Source organism: Neofelis nebulosa, chromosome 1 (assembly GCF_028018385.1).
Source record: "Neofelis nebulosa isolate mNeoNeb1 chromosome 1, mNeoNeb1.pri, whole genome shotgun sequence".
In the NCBI taxonomy this organism is placed as follows: Eukaryota; Metazoa; Chordata; class Mammalia; order Carnivora; family Felidae; genus Neofelis; species Neofelis nebulosa.
Window position 1 is genome coordinate 98,376,659 of NC_080782.1, and position 19,629 is coordinate 98,396,287.

The window sequence follows — 19,629 nt, forward strand, 5'->3', positions numbered from 1 at the left end:
CCCCCGCGAATCCAGTGAAACGCTCACCCGGGTGAGCACTTGGGCGCCACGTCCCGGGCTCACGCCGCCCCGCCCCAGGCCTCCGTCCGGCCTCTTGCTGCGCTCTCCTGGCGCTGTAGCTTCTAGATTTCGGGTTTCGTTCGGGGAAGGGGAAGGTTTTACTGGAGGGACTTTATTTGCTTTAGGTTTAGGTATTCCCCTTCCAAGCAAGCCTTTCTCGAAAGGACACTAGGTGTTTGCTGAACACCCTCGTGGCTTCCGAATTTGCTCCTGCCACCTGGGCTCTTCCAAGCTGCTACCCGCGTTCCCGGCGCCCCAGTCCCACACAGGCCGTGTTGGCATCAGTTGAGGCGGCCGCCGAAGCTCGGCCAGGCCCGGAGCTTCCGGGGAAGTGGTCTCCACAGCTTGGAAGGAACCGTTGTGGCTGATGCCCGGCATCCACGCGTGTATGCATGTGTGTGCGCGCGTTCGTGTGTGTGCATGGGAGGAGGGGAGCAGGCTGCAGGAGAAAAGGAGGAGGAAGCAAAACTGCCCCAGAGTTCGCCTTGCTGCCTCCTTTGTCTCCTTGCTCGGTCCCTGTCACACACACAGCTAAGGACACACACACACACACACACACACACACACACCCCATTCCTCTCGCATCTGCTCTCAGGCAGCATTTCCAATGTTTTGTGTAAGTCAATTGGACGGCGAACAAAAAAAGCCATTTGCTCGGTATTATTTAAAACAGACTTCATAGGACCACCCTTTTGTGGAAGCTTTATTTGCACTAAATGAATAATCTTAATTGCATCACTCTCGAATTAAAAATCAATGTTAATCAAGTTGAGAGTAGTAAATATCAGTTTTCATTGTGCCTGGGTAGACGGCATTTTTCTTGTGTTGCAAATAAAAATACAAGTCAAATAACTTTAAAAGGGCATTATGTTCTGCTGCAAATACAATTGAAACGGATTGTTTAGGAGCAGATCAGAAATGGTACAGAATTTTGCACTTAATTTCCTCAGTTATCATTTACAATAAGAACCTCTGGGCTTGACAGCCAAGTCTAAACAGTAGTAAATTAGTACAAATTTATACTGATTTTACTCTAATAATCGTAATAAAAGCTTATAGATTTGGCACTAATTACATAAATGCCTAATGATCTTGAAAATTACTCTGGTTAGAAATATATTACTAATCTAAACTTTGTTGTTGGCTGGCTCTGAAAAATCAGAACATTAGAGATGGTTCGCTTCACTTGTGCAAAGCACTTTAAATTGTTCAAGTAGTTTAACATATTCAAGAAGAAAATAAAGAGCATTTAACTTTATTTACAGCCATAAGTGGAATTGGGAACCAAGCTGAACTTAGAAACTTTGACCGAAAGAGCAGGTTGCGGGCCAGGATGCGAGCGTGGGCCCGGTGGAGGAGCGGCAGCCGGGCCGGAAGGGTGCGGAGTGCACGGATCTACACTGTGCGCGGGGTCCTGACTCTGACTGCGGGCGCTGGAAGCGCAAGGGGAGTCGACTCTTTTGTTTGTTTGTTTGTTTGTTTGTTTGTTTGCTCTTTAGGCCTGCTGAGGGGCTGCTAGCTACTCTTTAGGCCCGGGGTCCCAGCCAGGGTATCTGTACCCTGGGCTCAGGCCTGCTAGGCTGCAGCGGAGTTTACGCGCGGTCTAGAGGCTGCGCGGTGCCCTGGTTATGCTGCGTAATGGCAGGCCCGAACCAGCAGCAGACCTGTGTTGCCCAGAGCGCGCGGGCAGAAGTGACTCTCGGGTCATGCGGGGGTCAAGCCCTGCTCGTCCCCAGCACTGCCTCTGCCGTAGGATGATCCTAGCTGTAGGAGACCGAGCTGCACCTTTGGAGGGAGCAGGGACAAGGAAAAGGAAAGGTGTGACTGGAGAAAATCTTGGGGAGGAACCTACGGGAGCCAGGCCCAGAAGCCCAGGGCGAGACCGAGGCGGCCTCCGCTGCTTTAGCTGCTGCTCGCGGCTGGAGATGCCAGGGCCGCCGCCACCGCCTCCTCCGGGCGGGCGCGGGCGGGCGGGCGGAGTGGGGGACTCTCCCGGCGCTGACATTTGCAGGCTGCCCTCCTGATTGGTCCCCTTGCCGAGCTGCTCACGGGTTCATTCAACTGTTAAGCACCTCCCCGTCTCTCTAAAGGACATTATAATGCAAGAAGCCCCCTTTTTAACCACAAACCGAATTTTCTTTCATTTAGGTGATCTATATATATCTATATCGTATAGCTTATAGCTTATATCTATTTTAAATAACTTAAAGCCGCTAAAATTTGGGGGGGAACAGCTTTCGCCCTGGAGCGGTGCGCGATGCTGTCTCACGCCGACCTCCTGGACGCCAGGCTAGGTGAGTGCGCGCCTCTCGCCCGGGCAGCCAGGAGAAGCCTGGGCAGGAAATTGTCAATTTGTTCCTTATTTTACCTTAATGCGCCCTAAATGGACTAATTTCTTTAAAAGTAATTGTGCTGCATTAAAGTTTAATTTGATTTAACATCGTCTTTTTTTAAAAAAAATCTATGGAATATGTAGATCCAAAAGAGGACTTGGGAAGTGTTGTTACTTTTTGTTTTTCCTTTTTTCCCCTTCTTCCCTCTCCCTTATTATAATTAATTTTTTTTGAACGGCGATCTACCCTAAGCTAATTTGTTAGGAGGTGTTTTTCTTTCTCTCTTTTCCCCTCCTGTTTGCTTTGATTAGGAATTTTTTTTCTCCTCTTTTTTGCTCTCTCCCCCTGCCTCATTCTCTACCCCTCATCTAAGAATGGTTGAATTTGTAAAAATCTGGCACAAACGAGAAGCCGCTGCAATCGAGGCAGATTTGCTAAGTGTGTTCATTGAGAAAGGAGAAAAGCCAAATTCATCCTCACAGGCATCCCCGCCTGCAAGGGACTCGGCATTGCCAATGGCTGAGAGAAACGCGCCTTTTATTTCTCCGGAAGGAAGTTGAATTCTGTAAAGTTTGATTCACTGCTCTGTCCATAGTTTCCTTGAGTTTCCTTAATGCTGTCTGGGTTGCTGGGCTCTGGGTTTCCGGTTTGGGAATCTTTGGTGATGGATGTGACTCCATTTTCCAAACACTTTCTCTGATTTGAGGGGGAGGCGGAGCTGATTTGGGTTGATTTCAGAGGGTGGAAGGCTTGGAGAATTATTCATCTTCCAAAAGTGAGAGGGAATCGGCTGAGGGCCGGCGGTAGAGTTCGCCAAGCTGTCTGAGCGCAGGTGGGGCAGCAACCAAGGAATCGTTTAATTTTCTTTCTTTCTTTTCTCCCCCCTCCCACCCCAGTCCAAGGATATGCTCTCGCTTTCCTGGGACATCAGGGGTACGGTTCATGAAAGGGACTCGAAGGCATGTTTCTTTGCCGGGACTGGGAGTGTTCCACTGCGGGAGATATGAAAGCATGTGCTGTTTACTACGAGAGCCGGCTGCAGAGAGAGGGGAAAGGGCCGGGAGATGGTATTCCAACTTGGCTGTCCAAATTCTGGGGAACCCAGCTGAGCATCCCGGGAGTTTCCTTCATAGGGCGAACGTGGGCGCAGAGGGAGCCAAGGATGGGGCTAAAGGAGCACCGCTCAGGGAGGATAGTCCCTCCTGGCATCGCCAGGAAGGTAGTGACCGCGATCCCCTTCCCTCCTCAGGTATGAAAGATGCTGCCGAGCTTCTGGGCCACCGGGAGGCGGTGAAGTGTAGGCTGGGCGTGGGGGGCTCCGATCCTGGGGGCCATCCAGGGGACCTAGCGCCCAACTCCGACCCAGTCGAGGGAGCCACTCTGCTGCCCGGGGAGGACATCACTACAGTGGGCTCTACGCCGGCCTCGCTGGCGGTGAGCGCAAAGGACCCGGACAAACAGCCGGGGCCCCAAGGAGGCCCGAACCCCAGCCAAGCCGGCCAGCAGCAGGGCCAACAGAAGCAGAAGCGCCACCGGACGCGCTTCACCCCGGCGCAGCTCAACGAGTTGGAGAGGAGCTTCGCGAAGACTCACTACCCCGACATCTTTATGCGCGAGGAGCTGGCGCTGCGTATCGGGCTGACGGAATCCCGAGTGCAGGTACGCCGGGCTTGGGCGCCGGGGCAGAAGGCAAGGTGGGGCGGGAGGATTTGGGCAAAACAAGCGGGGTCTTTTCCCTGTCGGGTCCTGGGCTGCTCTTCGGCTGCCTTATAAGTTCCATGGACAAGCTGGGCTCCCACCTCCCACCAGTATAGCCACATTCCTGCAGAAATGCCTCAAAAGCGAAGCCGGCGTTGTTCTACTGTTAGGTCGTCTCATTCGTCCTGAGAAGCGAAGCTCTGCGTCTCCCAGCCTCCGCGTCTCCCAGGCGGCTAAGCTGAGCGCGCTCCTCTACTCCACCTCGAGTTCTTCACAAGTATTTCATTACCCCTAATGAGTTTGTGTTAAGCGTCTGGATAAATGGGGGAATGCAACAATTCTACAGAAAACTTGAAAAGGGAGGAAATAAGGCATGATGGCACCTTACAAAAAATCCACACCTGAGTTTCACGGTGCAGCTTTATTCTCTTGCATATCACTCTCCAGCAGCTCTAGGACAACAAACCCCGAGCTTTGAGGTTTGCAAAGGTTTTAAACTTTGATGGTCTACCGAAGCGCCGCCGAGAGCGGCTGTAAAGATCCCCCAGTCTTTGAACCCAGGTTTTCCCCTTAAGGAAACTGGGGATGGGGGGACTGAAGGCTTTCTATTGTAGATATCCGATCTGAAGAAAGGACATTTAGGGCAAGAAAGATTGACAGGTAGCAGACGAATTCGTTACTGATACCTTGTTCTCGGCCAACCACCCTCCAAGTTGTAAAGTATATATAACTTTGAAAATCACATCTATAACTTTTCTGAAAATTGAGGAATAAAAGTATAAGCTCAGCGAATCTCATTTCCCTCCCGCTTTTTAAAAAAGAATGAAAACAATATATCAGATCTTTTATGGACCACTGCTCTAGGTGAAATACCAAGGCGCTCGCTGAGTCTTGAGCTATCCAGGGTTCTGAAAAACCTTCCTTTCCTGTCTTGAACATGAGTTTCTCTATGTCATCCAGGGTTTCAATTTCATCTCTAGCTGCTTTAACAAATTAAGTTTAAAGATCCCAGTTGCTTTACATTTGATCTAAGAAGTAAGAGACAAGGGTGTCCATAATCACAGTGTTGAATGTTTATGTCTGCTTTCGACATTGTAAAAATAGTCTAACCTGGAAAAACAGATCTACTTCTGCTGTAAGTAGTCAGCAAATGAATATCACTGGGAACTTAAAGTGGTAAATTAATAAAGTAATCATCAAGGTAGAACATAGATTAACATTTGTACTCATTGTAAGTCCAGGTGGTTTCGTCAGTGGACTTTGGAAACCCTGAATCATGGGCCATTGAAATTGAACACCCCAAAAGTGTTAACTGCATTGTGCAGATATATATTATTGTTTAAAAAGATTTTTACTTCCCACCTCTTTTTAAATCTGAAGTTGGGTCCAAACCTTACCAGAAATAAACAATTTCAATACTTTCATTACTGTTAATGATAATACTGGCTTCTTAAAATCTTGTAGGTTCAAAATTCATAAATTTGCTTTTTGTCTCTCAAGAGAAATACTACCTAATAATTTTTGTTTTAAAGAGTAAAATGCTGTTGCTTAACCTAGACATAGTGGTAATTAGTTTAAATTAAAATAGAACTTAGAATCACAAATAAAATATAATTGGACAACCGACTTTATGAAAAAAGAAAATGAGGTCTATTAAACTTTATTAGGTCTTCCAAAGGTTAATGGCAGTGGTTCTTTTAATAGAAAAAGTTGTAAATGAAATAAAATACAAACTATGTAATAGAAACAGTTATTTTCAAAAAGTACACAAAAGAATAATCAAGAAGAAAAAGACAAAGTACTTTAATTGTTCTAGCATAATGTTCAACAAAAGATAATAGCTTGAGGCTGCTGATAGGAACAATTTAATAGAATGGCAATTTCAATATTTTTAAAAATAATGTTTCATAGTTTAAAAAGTAATCAGATCAACATAACCTTCTTAATTAACATTTCAAAATGATTAACATTATGTAATGTAATGCAAAAATAATTTATGGAAAATGTATTTACTTCACAATTCACTGTACCATTGCTCCTTGACCAAATTCAAATTAAATAGTAATTGGTTTATGTTCTTATATGATGAGTACTTCATAGTTTTCTTTATAGTTAACAGATTGCCACACATTCTTTTCAGTATGTGGGCCACTGCACTGATTAAAAATGATCTAAACATTTAATTTATTACAATTGTATGCTTTTAAAGATGTTTTTTTAATTCTAGACTAACTGATCCAACATACTTATTTTTATCTATATCTGGTATATATCACACTTTTAAGTACTTATTAAAGCACTTCTACTCACATGGAGGCCAATTCCATGTCTGATATCGCTCCCTTTTTCTGGCTAGTGTAATAAAACCATTCCTTTTATAGCATGCCATTATTAGAAACCAATTTCAGAATTATTTATAACCTAGAATGGCTTATTAAGCAGCAATGCGAGAATCATGCAAATTACGCGATCAAATGCAATATAATAAGCATAATCATTAGTCTCTAGCACGGATTAATTAACTTTCAATATTTTATTTACATAAAAACCAAATCAGTGAAATAACTTCTGCACAGTCAGGCTTGCCTTTCAATATTTTATACGAACAAAAATAATGTGCTGTAATTCCATTGACCGTGTCCCCCAGAATGGCCCTGTCACCTGCCACATCTTAATAGGGGGACAAGCTGAGAGTATTTTCTAGTTTTCTAATGGAATGAGAAATTGCATTTTCTTCCTCTCCCAGCACTATTAAAGTGTAATGAATTCGGCCCAGAGTTCACGGCTGGCTGATCGAAATGAACCTGAGATCTCGGCTTTAATACAGCTCCCCAGATTTCCTCCCAAATCTTCACATTAATCATTTGCTGGATTCCAATGAGATCTTCATAAAGCGTTTGCTTCGAGGGGGAAAAAAAGTAATATTCTCTCTTTCTCCCTCTCTTTCTCTATTTCTGAGCCATTTATAGGTGGGGAATTAAACGGGCTATATATTTTAAAATACATTTACAGTATGTCTATATTACTGTAACAGCAGATATCATGAAAGTGGATTTTTAAATTCCAACCTCCATTAGATTCTCACTGTTGTATTAAGCATTTTCTGAAAAGAGCTGCATTTCAAACTGAGTACAAAGTTGGCCAGTGGCTGCGGTTAATATATTTTCTGGAGTTGTCATCTGTGCATTCTCAAAATCTCCCTTAGGTTTTGCCTGCATTTTAATCCGTCATGCTCTAGTTTTCAAGTGGAAACATTCACATTTTAAAAACATATGCATCATAGCTTGGAACGGAGGTGCTCAGACCCCATGCAGATTTTTTTCACAACCCCAGTAAGCCATGAAACATAAAAAATTTTGTAGCCATCATTTGACTACTAACCCTCAAACATAATTGAGCACGATTTTTCGATTATTCCTATCATATTTAGTTCTTTAACAGCTGTTCTTTTCCACCTGTGCCCGAGGTCCAGAAACCTTTCTAGCAGTTGTGTTTTCCACTGTAGGGGCAATCCCTCCGCCCCCGCCCTTCTTTCTTCTGCTTCTCCGGAACCCTCCCCCCCCCCCCCCCAGATGTCTGCCACCCTCTTCGCCCACTGCCCAGCCCAAGATATTCAAACATTTAGGGATTCACTGACACATTGCAGGCCGTTAGGAACCGGTCTTTATAGGTATCTTTCTAAATATACCCGAGTGCGGAATGTGAGATGTGGGGACCGTTTGGACATAAACATCCTCCCTGTCTAGGGCTCCATCCAATCTACCTCTCCTCAATGCAGCCTAGGATGGGTAATGCAAAGTGACCTGTGGCCACAGGTCTCCTCACTGTGCTTTCCTCGGCTCCTGCGGGTTACTCTCTGCTCCAGTCCGCTAAACAGCTCAATTCTCCGCCGTCGGCATTGATCCCAGTTACTATCAAGGACCCCGCAGTCTCATTAATCCGTTGTGCCACCTACTCTAGGGGCTTTAGCAATAAGGGACCCGGCATCTTTACACAATCAGGGAATTGGGGTAGGCAGAAACACGGGAAATGGGGTAGAAATCAGAGAAAGATGAAATGATGGGTGATGGCTTGGGTACGGTAGAAAGGCCAGGGCCAGCTCAAAGGCGGGCAATATGTCTAGAGTGCAATGCCGTTCACAGTAGTAAGCGTGGAAGGTCTTCACCTGCACAGTGTAACATGCCTCTGTGAATAGCTGGCTTACTGAGAATAGGTCAGGTACATCCATACTCATGATCCTTTAGCTTGCAGAATAAACACTAAATAGCTTGGATTAACAGATGAATAACCTTTTGGTCATGAATATGGTCAAATTACGTTTGTCACATTCTAAGAGGAAACTCAATCAGTACGTGAGTTGTGTCTTACGTACTTTATATTTGTGCACACTAAACCTCCAACTGACTATGTGTTAAACTGCAAGCCTGCCAGGTAGGCGTACTGCCAATTATTATTAAAAAATAAAAGAAAACAAAACAAAAAACCACACACAACCCAAATTCAAGTATGGGGAAACAGGAAGTTCTCTTGGTCAGGCAGTTTACCTGGTATCTTTCAGAAGAACTCTTCCTTCCCCTGTGGTGGTGAATATGGCCTTAATTGTCAAGTTTGTCTGGTAAGTTCAGAAATTCAGAGGTATTGTTAAGAAAAAACGAGTACGAGGCTTATTTTTATTTGGAGTATATTTTATCAAACACATCTCCTCTAAAAAGAAAGATATGTGGGTCTGAAGCAAAATCAAATTTGATTCATTACTAGTGTGTGCTTTAAACTTGACCTCTAATTTGTACTGGTCAGAAAATTTGTTTTCAGTTTATACATGAAACAGATCAAACAGGGGAGACTTGAGGAATTGGAAACCTTGTAATTCGGGGTTCTCAGCAAGTTTCTGAAAATAGACTTGAAGGACGTGGGGCTCAGGGCTCTGGCAGCAGGTTCCAGCACATCTGCACAGCTCAGATAAAAGGTGCCCTCAGAGGGGTTCGAGAATGAGGCATGGAGACTTGTGGCAGTAGAACCAGTCGCTACGAATCAGAAATCACGGTGGCGACCCAAACAACACCGTAGCTCGCTTTCCCACAAGGATCACTATATTAACCTCTCCGCTCTGTCATCCGTGGCGTTAGGGGTTTTCCTTTGTCTTTCGATTTTGAAACTGGCTATGTCATCCTCAGCCCTTCATCAATTTCCAAATTTCCAGCGTTTCTGAAAATTCTATAGCCCATCAGTGTTATAAGGCACGCTATTAAGCCACATGGGTACACATGTTTATCTTCATTTGTACACCTGTGGGTCCGATTTTGACACATGCCTGCCTGCAGACTTGTGCCTCTAAGCAGTGCATAGAATGTGCCAGCGTGCAGGGGCGTGGTGAACACTGCACGCGGTGGTATGTTTGCACCCAGTGTAAGCGCTCCGGGGCACTATCAGGACCCCGGAGGTTGGCGCTTGCTGAGTGCAAGGGACTCCAGTTGTCTCGAGCTGACGAAGAACCGCGGTCTCTGGCTGAGTGTACTGGCACTTTGGGCAGACGCTACTTGTCCCGCCTGGGGCAGTGTCTGACGCAGGTTTCTCAGGCTCAAGCCCCCGCCCCACCCCCTGGCCAGCCCGCTCGTTAATAGCGCTCTGTGTGTCTCCCGCCCCGCCCGCTCCAGGTCTGGTTCCAGAACCGGCGCGCTAAGTGGAAGAAACGCAAGAAGACCACCAACGTGTTCCGCGCGCCGGGAACTCTGCTGCCCACACCAGGCCTGCCTCAGTTTCCGTCAGCCGCCGCCGCCGCCGCCGCCGCCATGGGCGACAGCCTGTGCTCTTTCCACGCCAACGACACCCGCTGGGCGGCGGCCGCCATGCCGGGCGTATCACAGTTGCCGCTGCCGCCGGCTCTGGGCAGGCAGCAAGCTATGGCGCAGTCGCTGTCCCAGTGCAGCCTGGCGGCCGGGCCGCCGCCCAACTCCATGGGCCTGTCCAACAGCCTGGCGGGCTCCAACGGCGCGGGGCTGCAGTCGCACCTCTACCAGCCCGCCTTCCCCGGCATGGTGCCCGCCTCCCTCCCCGGCCCCAGCAACGTCTCCGGCTCGCCCCAGCTCTGCAGCTCCCCGGACAGCAGCGACGTGTGGCGGGGCACGAGCATCGCCTCCCTCCGCCGCAAGGCGCTAGAGCACACAGTCTCCATGAGCTTCACTTAATGCAGCCGCGCCCCAGCCCGCTCCGCCCCCGGCGCCGCCCCCAGGGCCGCCCCGAGGTCCTTCCGGCGCGCGCCCGGGCCCCCGCTCCCTGCCCGGGTCCCTGCCCCGGCGCCCTGCCCCGTCCCCACCCGGCCTCCGCCACTTCCACTTCTCGTTTTCTTTTCTCCTCTCTCGTTCGTTCTCTGGGGCTCTCCCCAAGCCCCAGCCCGCGAGGCCTCCCCTCCACCTGATTTCGCCCGCCCCGGTCCCCACTCTCCTCTCAGCTCCTCTTCCCGTCTCCCCCAACTCTTCCCTGGCCCCCTTCTCCAGCACTTCACCCCACCCTTTCCGGCTACCCCCCGCCACCCGGCTCGCAAGTAGCGTGCTCGCGCCCTCCTCCCAGCCTTCCGACTGGCGGCATTCTCACCTACACCTTCAACACGACGCCTACGACCCCCTCACCCGCCGCCTCCCCTCCAGTCCCTTCTTTACCCCGCACCTCACGCCCCTCCTCCTGCGCCCTGCAAAAAGCATCCTTCCCGCCATTTTACTTACCAGGGAGTCGACTCAGGATCTGAAATCAGACACCAATGGACTGGTTTGTGGGCAGAAACACACACACCCGCACTCTCGCTCACTTTCAGACACTACACATACACGTACACACACGCATACACAGTGCACCTAGGTCACACACGGACGTGTTCAAGGGACAGCACAATGTTAGGGATTTTCGTCTTAAAGGAGGACAAGCATCTGCTACAACCGCCTCATCTGAGGGCCCAACTGATATAATTTGATTTATCCCTGTATTCTTTCTCCGAACTCCTCTTTTTCTTTCCTCTCCCACCACCCTGCTCTTGCCCCGTCCGCCCGGTCACATCCATGCAGCCCTCTATTGGCTTGCAAAAGAACACTTTTATTTTCTCTTACTTTTATTTTCTTTAGCACAACTGTGTGAGGTTATAGAAGGGAAGGCTTCTCAGGAGGAATATGCCAGTGAGTTGGGTGGCTGGAGTAGACTAAATCAGTCAGGTGATGAAGAAGAGGTGATCTTACCCATTTTGATAAGTCTTTATAAGGAAGAATAAAATAAATGTAAGAAAATTTTCCTTTTGTAAAAGTAAAAGCCACATCTCTTTTCTGGATCCTTCAGGACTGGGGTTTGTTTGCTTCCTTTTCCGTTTCTCTCCTCGCTGCTCTGTGCCCTAGGTTGTTTTGTGGTCGTCCTGTCGTCCCTCGTGCCCCTCGGCCACCGCTCTGGCCCTTGCCGGCTGCCGATGGGTGCACCCGGACATCTACAACCCTGCAACTTTGTACAGAGAAACACAATCAGCTCTTTCTGCATGTGCTGGTCAAATCCAAACCCAGAGAACAGAAGCGCTTTCGAAGAATGAACAAACATGTGAAATAGGATGTTTTGTGTAGATAAAGCATTCTTGTTACATACTGGTCAATTTGTGATATGTTTTAACTTATTGTCTGTGCTTATTTATGGAATTTGGTTTTCTTAATAAATGTTTGAGCTAATATAAAGCATATTATTTGACTTTTCCGGACAAGTTTATATCAAGTTAAATGTAAATGGATAAAATAAAATCATTTTCAGTATGTGATATGGAGAATGATGGGTTTTGTTGTGACTTTGAATTTCAGGAGAGGGGTCAAGTGGGGGAGGGGAAGAGGGCTCGTCCTGTTGTATGTACGAGGGCTCTCAACTGGTGAAGATCCCGGATCTCAAGTGGCGGGAACCCCATTCAGTAGGCTGGGGTTCAGTTTCCGGGTTGCACCGCGGCCTAGGCAGCGCTCTGGTGCAGGAGGCCAGGCTTTGAATCACGCAGTCCACAAGCCGGAAGCCAGAAGACCCGGCCTCGCGCGAGCTCCAGGCCTCGCGAGGCTTTGGGCCTGCCAGGGCTTCCAGAGTGAGTCTGAGGGCGCAGCTGCCGGCACTAAACTCAGGGCTCGAGGGTTGATGAGCTTCTCTTGTGAACCGTTTCCCTACGGCAAGGGAGTGGAGGGCGACCCTCTTCGGGCTGCGTGCTTGGTGATAGGAAAGCTGTAGGCCAGAAGGACCATAGTAAAGGAAGTCTGGGGACTGGTAGCTCTGCCCTCAGGCGTCACTAACCCAAAGTCGCGTCTGGTCCCAGGTATGCAGTGGACTGAAACGTGAAAGGGCTGGGCGGTCCGGGGAGGGGGTGGGGGTGTACTTTCCTAGGGCCTAGGCCTCCTGGCTTTTTGAAAGAGGCGACCTGGTTCCTTTGTTTCTTTAGGATCTAGACTCGGCTTCTTATAACCCCAGACCTCACGAGCGGAGGCAAACGGCAGGTCTGAAATAGGACGACCTGGCTTTGGGTTGTGCGTCTCAGGCTTTGATTCATCTGGCCGCTCTCGTTTTCTTAGGGTCCTTACTTGGTGTGAGCCAACCTCGAATACAGCCACGTGCTGAAACTAACTAGTAGTGAAAATTGCTGTTTCTTTGGTAGTCTGAGAGGGAAGGTTGTGGTGTGTTTTAAACTTGGAGGCAAATCAATATCACAGGCATTCTTTGGAAGACTAATCAAAATTGATCTTGTGGTTTAAACTTTAAGGGTCATTATGGGCATTGAGAGTGCACCCAATCCCCTGGGAAGATTTCTCATTTGGTTGCCATAGTGTGTAAACCCTGAAAAGACTGTACCACTGGACTACATATGAATTTTAGGACCTGTTGTAATTGTTACTCAACTAAGAGCACAAGAGAATCTCCTCGAAGGCAAGGACAAAAATACATGATTTTCTATGATCGAGAAAAATTGTGTCTTCATGTTACCTTAGGAATTTAATTAGAGGTAAAATTGGTGAGTGTGTTCACAGAATATTTGAATTTTACATTTTCTAAAGGGTATTTTTTAATATAAGGTTAAAATATTAAAGAAGATAAAAACATGCTCATTTGGGATTTCATATACAAATGGAACATTTCTGAATGTTAGCACTCTAGAATTTAGCAGCATAATAATCACATTTCTAAAATATCTGTAGATGAAAAATACTTTTTCTTGTTTTTACATTTCATCATATTCCCTTGAATTAACTAGTGCTTTTTTAAAGAAAAATTTGAATTCGTAGCTACTGTAATCTCAAGTCACATTTAAGAGATCACTACAAATTACAGATTGCTTTACCAGTGAGCATGGAAGGTTGTTTACAAGGATGCTAATTTTACAGCTTTTTTATGCTGCTATAAAGCATAACTTTATGATGTAGGAATGCAATAAAGGATGCTAAATGGAATCTTTAAAAATTGTATTTCTCAAAGGCAAGGGAAATCTTTCATTTGAAAAAAATGGGCCAACTCAGAACACTGATGAGAAGTTACAAATCAACTCAAGTGATAGATGCTCTCAAAGATACTTACATTTCATAATATAGTGGTTGTTTATCAATATTATAATGAAAGTGTACAGAGTTTTTCACTTGACCTGACTTTAGAATAATATTTGTTTCTATAGCAATAGATCTTTGTATTAAGAATTCTGAGCATTTTAATGTCATATATGGCATTAGCATAAGGGAAGACAACCTGGCCTAGGTTGTTAAAGTTGACAGTTTAGCAAAGATAAAAAGCAGAGAATGAGAATCTCAGTCACAAGTCTGAAAGATTTCTGCATTTTGAGGGAGGAAAAAAAAAACACCTAACAACAGAATAATCCTTATTTTTTACTCTTTGTCAGCAGCAATTGTGTCTCCAAACTGTTAAAGTTATAATAATAAATAATTACATTCAGTAAGGGAAAAAAGACAATAAAGGTGAATAATATTAGAAGACAAGGTAGATAGTACAACATGCTGGATATCCTACCTCTAATGAATTATACTTTTTGCCGAGGGACCTATTTGGCATTGAATACCGTCACCACATGCTGGCTAGAAAGAGTCAAAGTTTATTATGATGTAACTATGTGATTGATTTATTTGATTACGCATATTCATCCTTGTGTAATTTTCTCCTCAAGATTGGTACTAAATAAATACATGTGGTAGAACATGATGACATAGTAATGGTGTTGCACTTAGTTTACCTTTTGCTGATGGTGGCAGAAATAGGATATAGGACTTCAACTTCTAAAGGTGATATTAGGTACTGGATACAAAATAGGATGCAGAGCAATTTGGGTAAATCAAGGTAGGTAGAAATGGAGAATACGGAAGAAATTCTAACTTTGGAGCAATTTATGTTTGATTTCCTCAATGACTGCTTCGTCTGAAAATGAAAATGTTTCTCATTTGTGTTGTGGACTTTACATTGTAATTTTTAGGATAAAGAGAAAACTTAGCCCACAAAGATGTGTATTTTAGTAATGGCAGTAGTTAACTTGTCAGTTGAAGGAATGTAACCTTCCTTTTCTCCTTTTCATGACATAAAGGTAATCTCATCTAAGGGCATTTATGTGAAGAAATAACAGCATGGCATGGTGAGATTGCTGGCTCATTAATCCTGGCATCCACTTCCTACAGGGTTCCTTGATTAGTTAGATTCATTCATTGGGCATTTCAGAGTTTTTGATTTGTCACCATTGACTAGGTTCACTGAGTTCAGGCTAAATTGAGCCAGAAGCAATGTTTATTAGTAATTTTGTAGTACAGGCTACCCTAATAATTCAGCCCAAATATCTCATCTGAAAAATATCCATTCACCCTCGCTTCTAATGTGGGTTGCAGCTGTGTTCATAGGGAATTGAAAGAACACAAGTGATTGGGCATGTATTTTCTAAATTATTAATATGATGGCTAATAGCTGTAAACCCATCCTCGTATCCAATGCAGAAATTATGATTCATTTTAAAAATGAAAGCAGCAACAAAGGGGGGCACCCCCTGCCTGACTCTCTGCTCTCTCATCAGTGCAGAGCCTTTGGTACAGGAACCATGGCCTATTTAGCATGTGGTCATTACAGAGAGAAACAGAACAATGCCTTTCGCTTTTCTGCTTGTGCTCTATCAAAAAAAGGCATGAATTTATAAGACTTATTAGAAAATACTTTTAAGGAATTTTAGGGATGAGCTACAAAGAGGCCCTCTCTTGATTTTGACAATATCATAATAGTCTTTAAGCAGGCATAATTAGTTGCTTGTGCAGTTAAGCTGCATCTTGTGTCCACATAATCAAATATCACATCTATCCAAGTTTCCATCTTTAAAGCTGAGTTGGATTTGCGACTTGTTGCAGTTGCTCATGCTGCCACAATCCATTTTAGTTCCTAGTTGAAGTAATTCACAAGTACCAAGAATAGATAATTAACCTTCATGACATATATACTGTATGTTCTTTATATCTTTCATTGAAATGTCACAGGGCTTTATATGCTTTTGCTCACAGCCATTATTGAATCTTTTAAAGATAAACTCAAACAAGGTCAGATTAAAAGCTCTAGAAACCCTTAACACTGAAAAGATTACATGTGATTCCTAAGAAATTAAAAAAATAAAAATTATAAATTATAAAACTCAAAACATAGGTATACTGACATTAAAATAAGTTCTTTCTAGATTTTATAATTGCAATATTCTGAATGAGTTCAGTGATGCTGAACTGGTTTCTGTTTTTGCTGCCCTTGTTTTTATTAATTATTACATGCTTAGTCTGACTATGAGGCACTCCAACAGTGATTTCAGAACTAACATTTTCAGATGGTGTTTCTTATTTTCCCTCTAGTACCTTACATTTGAGCCCTGTTTTTCAATATACAGGGCACATTATCTCATTTTAATCATCATGCCACCTTTATGAAGTAGATATTATAATCCCTATTTTATAGATGAAGAAATTGAAACTCAGAGGCTAAATAACTTGCTCATTACCACATACCTAATAAGTGACACAGATCATTTTTAAGTCAGGTCTTCAGGTTGTCGTTCAGCAATACCATTGTATGCGTGACAAATAGATACTGTTTTTATTCTTAAAATACTTTCAGGGAAGAAACGAAACCACTTCCTTTACTTAGAAGTTTAATAATCCCCCCTGTTATTTAACAGGACAGATGATTTAAAAATTTTTTTTGATGCTTTGTATTTTATTTTATTTGTGCAAGAGAGAGACAGAGTGCTAGTGGAGCAGGGGCAGACAGAGAGGGAGACTCGGAATCTAAAGCAGGCTCCAGGCTCTGAGCTGTCAGCACCAGATCCTGATGCAGTGCTTGAACTCACAGACTGCAAGATCATAACCTAAGCTGAAGCTTGACACTTAACCGACTAAGCCAGCCACGTGCCCCCATTTTTTTTTTTTTTTGAGAGAGAGCGAGTGAGCACAGGAAAGAGGCAGAGAGAGAGAGAGAGAGAGAGAGAGAGAGAGAGAGGGAGAGAGAAAATCCCAGGTAGCAGGCTCAATGCTCAGTTCAGGGCTTGATCTCAGGACTCTGAGATCATGACCTTGCCAAAATCAAGAGTAGGACACTCAACTGACTAGGCTACCCAAGCACTGCAGGACAGATGATTTTTTTTTTTTTTTTTTTTTTTTTTAATTTTTTTTTTTCAACGTTTTTTTATTTATTTTTGGGACAGAGAGAGACAGAGCACGAACGGGGGAGGGGCAGAGAGAGAGGGAGACACAGAATCGGAAACAGGCTCCAGGCTCCGAGCTATCAGCCCAGAGCCTGACGCGGGGCTCGAACCCACAGACCGCGAGATCGTGACCTGGCTGAAGTCGGACGCTCAACCGACTGCGCCACCCAGGCGCCCCCAGATGATTTTTGATGGGACATGATAGCTGCATTAAAATTAAGCATGGTTTTGGGTGGCTCAGTCGGTTGAGTATCCAACTCTTGATTTCAGCTCAGGTCATGATCCCAGGGTTGTGGGATTGAGCCCCATGCTCAGTATGGAGCCCACTTGAGATTCATATTCTCTCTCTCTCTCTCTCTTTCTTTCTCTCTCTCTCTCTCTCCATCTCCCCTGCTCATGTTAGCTCTCTCTCTAAAATAAAAATAATTAAACATGGTTTCAGGAGTCTAGAAAACGCCTTTCCTCTTGATCTTTACCTGCTTTTTAGAAATGAATTCAAGATAGTTCTACCATGCCACTGAGAAGGCTCTTTATTTGTGTGGGGAATCTTTATCAGTGGAATTGTCTTCTTGTGACATGAGCTCTGGGCTGATGTAACAAGAAACTTGGGAGCCAGCTCTGAGAGTACTTTGAGGGGGATTGGTGGCATTGTAAGGGAGAGGTGATGGTTTGACTCTATCCACAAGGGAGAGCATCCTTGAATCCTTTGGTGCTACAGATATGTTTCTTGTCTTTCCATGCAAGATTTTATAAGAGGATCTTTTTATTTTACTTAATATATAATATTAAATATTCATAACTCAGGATAAGCTGTTTCTCATTTTTCTGTCCTTCACTGTCAACCATAGAATCATAAAATCTTAGCACTTAAAGGGATATTTGAAGTCACTGCATTCAAATTCCCTGAATAGTTGTCCTGTTTTCATTTCATGGCAAGTGGACTTGCAGATTCTGACTCATCACAAGACAGATCTCTAGTATTGGCCCAAGTACCTGGAAGTCCTTCATTTCATTGAGACTAGTCTGCTTCCTGTTCTTCCTTCTGTAGTCTTGCCTTGTTAGGACTTTCCATCACCTATCTTAGTACTGAAATGATTTTTATTTTTAGTCTTTTATTAATCAGTATAAGACTAGGATATGGTATGGTACCACATAAACCTTCTTTTTCTGGCTTTAAACAACCCAGGTCTATTTCTTGCTTACATAAATTCCACTGTAAGTGAAGTGATTTCCCAGGACAGCTCCCCTTCATGTGGAGACTCAGTGATAGCAAGCTTTTTTTTTTTCCATTTTGTGGTTTGGCCACCTCATTATGGGGTTTCCATTGTCTTTTGGGAAGGAAAGGAGAGAACTGGAAGGCTGTGAATTGGCTCTAATGGTTTGGGCTGGAAACTCCTGCTAATATTCCAGTAAGTAAGAACTAGTTATGTAGCTTCTAATTGCAAGAGAGCTGGCCAATATAGGGGAGCACATGGATATTCAGTGAGTAGAAAATACCTCTGCAGTCTTATTTTCTATGTCATAAATACCCTTAGTTCCCTTATTTAACATGTTTTTCATAGTTTATAAGTCAATAACTACTTTTTTTTTTTTTGCTTATTGGCGAGGCTGTGGAGGTGGGGGTGCCAGAGAAATAGATGATGCCCAAGCTCTTGAAGAACCTATATCTAGATGGTGAGACAAATTTTAGTTAATATACAGTGCAAAAAGTGTTGTACACAAGCTGTTTTTAATGGTTTGATCAAGTGTTAAATTCTCTTATCTGTATAATAAATGCACTGGGAATTCAAAGAAGCAAGAGATCATTGGGGCTAGAATTCCTGAGCAAGGCTTCCTGAAGGAACTGGGCCTCATAGGATAGCACTGTCACCCTGGAGGATTCTCTTCTCCACTTTACTGGAATTTTTTTGTCCTTTCCTTGTGGGCCTTATTTTCAGATCAATAAAGTAGGTGTGGAATATTTATCTCTATCATTACCAAGTTCTCTATTACCCTCTTAAATTTGGAGTCCTTGATCAGATTTAGGTCTCTAATGACCAGGACAAGTGATGGTGGACCATCTGCCATACCCACATTAGTAGCCATTTATAATCTCATATAGTGTTGTTATAGTATCACAGATATTCCCCAAATGGATAAATTGTAGCAATGTAATTCCCCAATAGCTAGCATTAACTCTGGCAAATAGTAGGTACTCAATAAATGTTTATTAAGTTGAATTTAGGTTAGACAGGTCAGTGTTAAAGCTCCCAGCTTATTGCACTTGCTATTTGCCTGTTATCACCTAGGGGATGGTTACCAATATTAAAATACCATATATTAAAAGGCATATGTAATTATTTATTTTTATTTTATTTTATTTTATTTTTTGTATTTTAATTTAATTTTTTTTTTTTAATTTTTTTCAACGTTTTTTATTTATTTTTGGGACAGAGAGAGACAGAGCATGAACGGGGGAGGGGCAGAGAGAGAAGGAGACACAGAATCGGAAACAGGCTACAGGCTCCGAGCCATCAGCCCAGAGCCTGACGCGGGGCTCGAACTCAGGGACCGCGAGATCGTGACCTGGCTGAAGTCGGAGGCTTAACCGACTGCGCCACCCAGGCGCCCCATGTATTTTTATTTAATTTATATTTTTTAAAATTTACATCCAAGTTAGCATATAGTGCAACAATTATTTCAGGAATAGATTCCTTAATGCCCTTTACCCATATAGCCCCAGCCCCTCTAGTAACGCTCTGTTTGTTCTCCATATTTAAGAGTCTTTTATGTTTTGTCCCCCTCCCTGTTTTTATATTATTTTTGCTTCCCTTCCCTTATATTCATCTGTTT

The 19,629-nt window shown here is 44.2% G+C and overlaps 2 protein-coding genes across 7 annotated transcripts in view; both read left to right on the forward strand.

Annotated features, from left to right (window-relative positions):
• Positions 1–2,171: 2,171 nt before the first annotated feature.
• On the forward strand, positions 2,172–11,871 carry OTP (orthopedia homeobox). Its single transcript, XM_058729058.1, has 3 exons — positions 2,172–2,354; positions 3,643–4,052; positions 9,746–11,871. The coding sequence occupies exons 1-3, from the start codon at positions 2,318–2,320 to the stop codon at positions 10,274–10,276; spliced, it is 978 nt and encodes a 325-aa protein (XP_058585041.1). The 5' UTR covers positions 2,172–2,317; the 3' UTR covers positions 10,277–11,871.
• Positions 11,872–12,194: 323 nt separating this feature from the next.
• The window catches only part of WDR41 (WD repeat domain 41), a 201,572-nt gene continuing 194,137 nt past the window's right edge, over positions 12,195–19,629 (forward strand). For 4 of the 6 annotated variants that reach the window (XR_009261465.1, XM_058729066.1, XM_058729067.1 and 1 more), the window contains exon 1: positions 18,403–18,471. Coding sequence is in view for 4 of the 6 variants with exons in the window: in XM_058729066.1 (XP_058585049.1) it covers positions 18,435–18,471 (37 nt within the window). In the remaining 2 variants the exon portion in view is untranslated. Of the gene's footprint in view, positions 12,403–18,402; positions 18,472–19,629 lie in introns of those variants that run through there. The other 2 variants (XM_058729069.1, XM_058729068.1) reach the window with 2 other exon arrangements.